The following is an 8,711-nucleotide window of genomic DNA, read 5'->3' on the forward strand; positions in this document are numbered from 1 at the left end:
ATTCCAGTGAAATATATTTATGTTTGTGGTTGTAATGTGACAAAATATGGAAAAGTTCAAGGGGTATGAATACTTTTGCAAACCACTGTACATAACAGTAACAGAATAGCTCCTTTATATAAAAAAATGGAGCTCTAACCATTACTAAAGAGAGCCTGGGTGTATGAAAATTGCCCAGTGGCTTCAGCAGGTGTGTGGGAGATATCTTCGGTGCTCATGGTGTTTACTGGTATTGTATTTTGTTGTTCTTCTGCCAGCAAAGGAGTTGTTTGGGTATGGATAATTTGCAGCGTTTTGGTGGACAGAATGGTRGGCCGTTGTGTGAGAATACATTGGACCTCTTGGCTCATATGGCATGTAGTGGGGTGGTTGTGCAGGAGTATGAATGACCTGTCTCAGAAGAGAACACCCATCAACAATCRATGTGGTAAGTTTATTCAGTGTATTGGCCATTTTAGAATAGTTTTCAGCTAACTTTTTTTCTGATGTCTCAATGATTTCCACCAGTCTCTTCTTTACACGCAGGTCTTCCTCAAGAGCATTTAGCCACTGGGTCTCAGCAGGCAGCTTTCTCTTCAGCCGGTCGTGCCTGTGTCCTTTCAGTTTTGCCTTAAAAAGAGAAAAGAAAAACATTGCAATTAAACTTACAAAAGTAATCCTATCTCATGTCAGATGTTTTAGTTTTTCACATCACCTCTACATATTAATAGCAGAAGATCCAATATTTGCAATATATGTCTTAACAGTGTATTTTGTGTCCACCACAACAAATTAATAAATATTCAGGCCTAATATGAGAAGAGTACGTAATGGTGTGATTTGTTCTTTACATTAATTTAAAAAAACTGCAACCTTTATACAGTAAAATATAAAAAAATCTCATCCTGCCTCCACTAGACACATCGATTATTGCATCTTTTCTAACACAAGCATTGCCTTAACKTTTTTATAATAATAGCAAGACTACAACTCAAACCTATTCTGTGAATTACAGTACATCAAACAACTGAACATTTATTGCTAAGGACCTTTCATTTATGAGGAATGGATCTTACAAATGTACGTACATTAAGCAGGTCTCTCCTCTGCTTTGATGTTGGATCCACACTGCTTTCATTATCAGATCCTGTGTCTGCTACATCCATGGTGGAGGAAGAAGACGTGGACGGCGAGGGTAGGGACAGGGAAAGATCCAGATCTTCTGTTTCGATTCCCGACGGCAAGGTAGTAGTAGCTGGAGAACCGCCCCAAATTTGTTCACACAGTTCAAAGTAAAGAAGAACCACTCGACCGTGTCCACTCCTGCGTCCTGTATCAACAGCCTGGCGATATTTCCCTCGGACTGCTGTCATTTGTTGTTGTTAAATTCCCCAGCGATTTCGGTTTTTGAATGGGGAAACTCATCTGAGGACTCCATTGGGTAATGCTCTAAAAAATGTCAACGTACTTGCTCTGACGTGATTCCCAATCAATACTGTCTTCCGTTTTACTAACTTTGTATTCCAACATGGTACTTAAAAGTAGTTCAACCTCGCGGTCTGTCCACACAAACGAACCTCCAGGCGCCATGATCAAAACAGGAAGCTGTGGTCGTTTTGGAGGATTTTGATTGGCTGACATACGTTTAATCTTTGCACTGCATTGTCCCCTATGGGTTGGGCATGTTTTTTACAAGGCTCAGTGGTGAAATTCAGCAGGTTCACGTGGACGCAGATATTTTTTTGGCGGACATATTCAGTTTTTAAAGGCCTGGCTACGTGTGTACAAGGCTTGAGATGTTAAAAATGCCAGAACAGAAAAGTGAAAGTCATTTATATTTTGACCATAAAAAAGCACAATAAAAATAACAAACACATAACATCTATGACAAAAATGTAAAAAACTGGATGAAGTAACTGCCTGCAATCGCAGAAAATATCACAACTCCTGACACTTTTCTATTTTATATTTAGGAAGCAGATTTAGGATTGAATTAAATAATTTCTCAATCTTGTGAGCTTTTAATAAAAAAACATAAATAGTGCTTTTTAACATCGATAAAAACCTTTATCATGAACTTATAAAACACAGAAAACCACTGCTGACACATTTCCTTCAATGTGAAGACTTGAGGTCAGCATGAACACAGAAGCCTATACAGCAGACTGAAACATACTGGAAGTTACACAAGTACTGAGACATGAAGGGCTGTGGTTTAAAGCATCAATTGGACCTCTGTGCTTTGTCCTTGCCCTCCTTGTCTACATCTTCCACTAACATCCACACCACCTTTTTTATTTTCATAAAATAGCACAACCTTTTTTGGAAAGAAAAGATTTCAAAAGGTGTTTAAATTAAATATCAGGTAGATATTGTGCTTCTGTAAAAAGAGCAAACTGAACTCCCTGACATTCATTGGTTTCCAATCTTAGATCTTTTCCCTTGGGAAAGTTACTGAATGTGAGTCCAGAGTGAGAAGGTCAGTGGCGGTATCAAATTCTTGACATAGAGTGAATTCTTAGCATATCTCATGAGTTTAAATTCCTTGATTGTCAAAGTTGTGAGCAAACAGTGGCTTCTAAATGTGGTGCATTTGTCAAAACTGCAGAGCAACAAAACTGGGACCAAGGAGCTGATTTTCCTGGAACAGCTGGAAACAAGTGGTTTGGAAAAACGAAGGCTGAAAACCTTCTGTCACTGTACTGCTGAGCATGACACTTAGATCTCCATCCATCCTTCCATCCATCCATCCATCCATCCATCCATCCATCCATCCATCCATCCATCCATCCATCCATCCATCCTAAATACTGCACAAACTTTTTCACACTTTGACACAACATTGTGATTTTCCAAACCATTAACTCAGGAGAAACTTAACATATCAGTATGTCTGCTTAGTCAACAAAAAATAAATAAACTGAATATAGCAGAAGAAGAAGTAAAGCGTTGGTGATGTCAGTGATATTATGTCATTAATCCACAAGCTCGGTTCCAGTGTTCCGTGTGCCAAACAGCCACGTGGAGTCACTCTGAACGATGTTCACGGGCAAATAAGATGTGTGTGTGTTGGTTTAAATTAAACTATTTCATCGATTCTGCATCCAACATAAGAAGTTAAAGACAAAAACACATAATATGCTAAATCAAAAGGTTTATTCTGCTAAGTTCAAAAGAGGTCTAAAGTGTTACAAGCAACCCAAAGCTGGAGGAGAGGGATGAAGAACAGAGGATTTCCAAAAACAGGTCCAAGGAGACTCACTGACTTGTCTCCCAAAGAGATGTCCTGGCACGCCGATGATCACAGACGGCCTTCAAACGTTAAGTGAATGGGAATAGAAGCGGGAGACGAGTGAGGGCGAAGCACAACAAGATCGCTGGACCAGAGCAGAGCGAGTGGTGCTGGCAGGGCTGGTGTATTGTTCTGTTGGCTGAGCAGGAGGCTATTATGACCCGGGCCAACAGCAAGCCACGCGCTCCTCACCGAGGCCTGCATGAATTATTACATTTTATTCTGTTATCTTTCATCATGCTTCATTACAGGCAAACAATCGGGCTTACAGAGGAGCACCATGTCTAGGGGTCCCCACAGATGCCCTYGGAGAGAGAGAATCCATATACTCTCCAAAGAAAAGCATAGAGGAAAATGGACAAAAAACACATTGTCTGTTGATTTAAAAGGAGGCTTACGGTTGTGATGAAAAAAAGAATGTCCTTTAAGAAGAGGAGAAGAATGAATCTTTCTGCTGAGGCACACTTAATGCTAGTGGAGCCACGGTAAAGAAATAGGAACTGAAAGGTCCAGGATCTGAGGCAAAATGACACTGAAGTGTTTTCAAAATTACTGACAGCAGCACAATACACCAAAACAATCTGCCTATGGATGCATGAAAAGACAGACTGAAAAAATGTAACAAAATACAAACAGAAATACAGTCCATTCATAGAAGACACGTCTAAACTGACAGCCATGAAAATGGACATGAAAGACAAAGTTTAGTTCTAATAAATGAACCAAACAAGGACGAAATTGTAAATAATTTGTAAGACAATAAAGTACTTTGGGTTTAGGAGCACAAGTGCAAAATTATGTAAATTACCATTCTTGTCACGATAACAGATTTTGCTGGACAATAAATTATTTCAGAAATTATTGCGATAAACAAAAACTTTGTTTGGAGACTATTTTAATTTATCACGTGATTAATTCATTTATTGCCACAGGATTTGTAGTATTACCTTAACAACACACAAAAACTATCCGAGACAGACAATTGAAGTAGTGCTTCAGTTGTAGTGACCAAGACGTTTTGAAATTCTCCGATCCACTGAAAGCTGCACACAAATCTGTCAAACTGAGTGACGAATCTCTGGGCGAAGAAGACATAACAAACCAAGTGTGAATTTGTTTAATTGCTGTCCTTCTCCAAGTAAGTGTTTTCTTGTGTGTCTGTTTACACGTGCACAGTCTTAAATTGCGTGTGCCTGCCGAGAGGTGAGTATCAGAACACACTCTTCTTGTCACTTGCTGTTCGCTGCATAACACAGACATTTTCCATTCTGTCAGCACGAGCAGCGAGCACACTGGCTCCTTCTAAACTCAGCCGCCACTTCATTAAATGACTTCAGACTCTTGGCAGAGACGGAGGGAAAAGTCTATATTAACTGAGTGTGAGATCCACGGGGTGACCAACAAAGGCCATAGTTGTTCCTCTACATCGGCTGCTGCGTAGGGAAATTTCGGGGTCTATATGTGTACCCCTCCACTGGGCTCTCTGCCCTGTTTGTCCCACACATGCTCTTGATTCCTATTATCCACCATCTCGTCACAGACCTCACATACGTTCACAATGATGCACATAATCGCACAAAGATGCACACAGAATAACGTAACGTTGCATTGACCTTTGCCCTACTTTCCAGTAAATGGTTTTGGACATGCAGCTTCTTCTAAATTCATAAGTACGAGAACCAGAACAAGCCACAGTGAGTAATAAAATGTATTTGTGTGTTGTCAGGACATGGTTTCAACATCATAAGGTTTCTGCTAAATTGAGCCAAGTTGAAGGTTTCATRAGGGAGTGGGAAAGTAGACGAGTGTTTAGACTGGAGAACTGAGAAAAGAGTTGGTTTTGAGTCTAAAGTGACGGCAGGCTCATTTGTTTACAGGTATGGTGCGACCCAAGGACTAGGGGTGTAAGAAAATATCGATACACTGAAATATCGCAATATTTCATTTCCTGATACTGTATCGATATTCTAAAGTCCTGTATTAATGTTTAATTAAGGTTTAAAATGTCAACTTTCCTGCCAGCCGTTCATTTTTATGTAGTAGTTCAGCCTCTGACCACTAGTTGGCAGCAGTGAGCCAGCCATTTGGCTCCTCTACCTCTTGAGCACCAGAGAGTAAGGGTAGCATTAGCATTGTGAGGAAACATTAGCTTCATACTTCGACAGCTGAATCCGAGCAGAAAAGACCGACACCCTCTGCCTTCTAAGCTGAGGTAGGTTACAAACAGTTACTTGTTTGTCAGAATGTCTCTATTTTAAACCAAATGAAGTGTCTCGTGCGCTCTTTTTTTCCAACTTTAGTCAGCCTTCACGTTACAGAAGGCTAGCGCATGTCTATGTAATAGAATTTTCTGAGACAATGAATTTTGGTTTTTCTTTTTTTTTTTCCCAGTAAGGATTTTATTTAGAAGAATATTTGATCCAAAAAAAAAATCACAATATATCGCAAGATATCACCTTGCTGACAGTATCGCAATATATTGGGATATATCGTATCATGACCCGTCTGTCATGATATGTATCGTATTGCCAAATTCTTGCCAATACACAGCCCTACTAAGGACCAGGAGTAATTGAGAGCTGAATGAAACCACTAAAGAGTTGGAAAGGAGGTCAGAGCAGCCAACAGATTAGCCCAGAATTAATGGATTTATCAGGACTACAAAAGGCACTTTTAGATTTTTCTCAATCATCTACAAACTTCATAGAAAGCAAAGCATTTTCTACTGATGAAAACTATCAGCTTCTTAAAATAACGCTAACATGTTTTTGATGATAACAGCCAGTGGTGGGCACCAGTCCACTAAAGAGCAAATCCACTAATTGCGGACCTAAATATTTTGTTTGTGCGTTGGCGGTCTTACTAATTTTTATAATTCATACGCAGATTTGCGCTTTCTAAAATTAAAATGCAGTACCGCTAATAACTAATTATTTATCAGTCATCATTATCTTGAACAGTGGTTGGTATGGTTGTAAATGAATCACAACACACATGATCTATCCAACAGCACCCGTCCCAGATAAACACACATATTGGAAAGGTATACATCCTTGCTGACAGTTGTTCTCGGTCACAGTTCTCATTTCCCACAATGCTTTGTGTCTGCTTACGTAGCAGGAAGGCAATGTTTAGTACTCCCTTTCCCAGCAAAAACAGTAAACATTTGTATTGATTTATTTTACTTTAAAATCAGAGCTCCTTTTTTTAAAAAAAAAAAAAAAGAAGTTTAAACGCTGGAGCTCAATACTTGACGTAATTGGTCGAAGCAATCCGCCAACAGGGTTAAACAGACATCTAGTGGTCAAGTGGTGCAACTACATGGAAAACTTTCATTTCCCATCACAAATCAAATCCGTCACATATACCCAGTATGCAGCGCTTCAGTTTTCCAATAAACAGTTTTAAAATTACTTTATTGATGCTTCTTTAATGAAAAATCTACAACAAACAAAAGAAAAAGAAAAGAAGCAGCCGAACTAGCAATCTTAAACAACTTTTTAATTTTTACACCAGGAGCCAAAGTTCTGTTTCAGGAAATCAAATCCCCAGCAATCGACGGTTGTAGGATTAAGCTGTACAAGGTGTTGTACATACTGTATATTGTACAATTTTTGCCAGCTAGTAAGTGTCAAATTGAACTTGTGCTTTACAATTAGCTTCTGTTAATTTTTCTATGGAATAAGCATTTTTGAAGTTGCAGACCTACCTATTTTCATAAGCGTTTTAGAAATTGCGGAGCTAAWTTTTTGATTAGCGCTGCCCACCACTGATAATAGCTCATGTAAAAGTTGACTAAAACATAAGCAGAAACGTTCTGAGAGCCACCAAAGCCAAMAAACACTCCTATCTGCACCAAAACTGGACAAATCCAGTGTATTTTTAATGCTCAAACTCTGCCCCAAATAACTGAATTCTACTTGTTCATTTAATCGATGCAAACCTGTTGTCAAATAAAACACAGAGAGATGTTTGCAGCAGTGGCAGTCCTCTATCTTGGCTCTTTTCTTGTGAAAAATTGGACCTTAATGGTCCATTAAGGGAAAAAAATAAACTATGACACAACCAAACAAAAATTACAGCTGCTCCAGATAAACAAAGCTGCCAGAGAGAAAGTTGAAAACCCAAACATCACTTAATTGTTAGGATAGGATATAATTGTCAAATTATAACACAATTAACCTCTTCAGGCCCAAGAGGTTTTCTTGACGTTTCTGCTCGGAACAACATGTCAAGATGTAACTGAGCGTATGTCAGCATTTACAAATTCTACTTAAATAATCTTGGGATCAAAATAAATCGAACACTTGGGAGGTTTCATCAGAAGTGTGAGTGTCAAAACAGCTGCTGTTGTTTTAGAGATAACGAGGATGGAACTGAAATTTGTTTTTTTTATTCCCTGCCACCTGAATGTGTTCTGCATTAGACAGTATATAATTAATTTAAAGCCATAATGAATGAGGCTAAAAGCTCTTGAAAACCAGAAACTCACATGTGGACATTACCTGTGCAAAGATGCTGCTAATATAAACTGGAGCAAATTTACAGAGGTTTTAGTGAAGAAATAATTTGATGTTTTGTCATTCTGCACAGGATGGTTGGTTCCATCAATAAACGTTGAGAAATCTTAAATTTTTAATTGCAAAAGTTCATTTTTTCTTCCCTGCCTGAAAATACTTGTTTTTAAATGTTTGTTCTTTTGAAAAATTATCCAAACATTTATTTTTGACCATAAAACAACGAGCTATGATATTTGACTTCAGCTGGACCAGATTTCCTCAAAATGAAGTTAGAAAAAAAAAACTTTCAACACATTTAACACATTATGTTATTTGCTTTCATTTGTTTTTATATTTTTAAAAAATGTATGTATTTACAGATTTGCACTGATGCCATTTTGTACAATTTGTCTCTTTTCTGATTTAACTGCTTGATGTTCGAACTGTGTTTTGTGGACGTAAAAATGTTTTTATGAGCTTTTAGACAAGATTCTGATATTTCTGTTGATATCAAACATGTTCATGTTCAACTGACAGACCTTAAGTTAACAAAAGTTGAAAGAAAAAGAAAACAGGAAATGCCGTTTTGCAGGCCCCCCCCCCCAAAAAAAAACCAATCACAATGAGCCCCGATTTTTTCCCTCCAATATCGTCCCAACCCGTTAAGCTCATCAATCTCCAGAAGTAAAGAAAGTCTAACAAAACACATTTTGATGTTATTTAGCCCTTTCTGGTGAGAAAAGCTATCAATGTAAATCGTAATATAATCTAGGATAATTTACATCCAAATTGCTCAAGAAAATGAGGCTCTGGGTTTAAGATCAGTCCATCAAGTCAAGACTAAGAGAGATCAGAACTAGGGGTATAAGAAAATATCAATACACTGAAATTTCGCAATATTTCATTTCCCGATACTGTGTCGATATTCTAAAGCCCTGTAT

At 38.2% G+C, this 8,711-nt stretch overlaps 1 protein-coding gene and 1 long non-coding RNA gene across 2 annotated transcripts in view; both read right to left on the reverse strand.

The window, feature by feature from the left end:
- Window positions 1–8,711, reverse strand: part of LOC106536892 (uncharacterized) — a 116,428-nt gene that overhangs the window by 94,482 nt on the left and 13,235 nt on the right. The window lies entirely within an intron of this gene.
- Window positions 71–1,907, reverse strand: LOC106536881 (uncharacterized). The gene is made up of 2 exons (XM_014034230.1): window positions 1,068–1,907; window positions 71–609 (listed from the first exon to the last, which is right to left on the reverse strand). Exons 1-2 carry the CDS (start codon window positions 1,350–1,352, stop codon window positions 184–186), a joined length of 711 nt encoding a protein of 236 aa, XP_013889684.1. The 5' UTR covers window positions 1,353–1,907; the 3' UTR covers window positions 71–183.

Source organism: Austrofundulus limnaeus, unplaced genomic scaffold (genome assembly GCF_001266775.1).
Source record: "Austrofundulus limnaeus strain Quisiro unplaced genomic scaffold, Austrofundulus_limnaeus-1.0 Scaffold7, whole genome shotgun sequence".
NCBI classification, from domain to species: domain Eukaryota; kingdom Metazoa; phylum Chordata; class Actinopteri; order Cyprinodontiformes; family Rivulidae; genus Austrofundulus; species Austrofundulus limnaeus.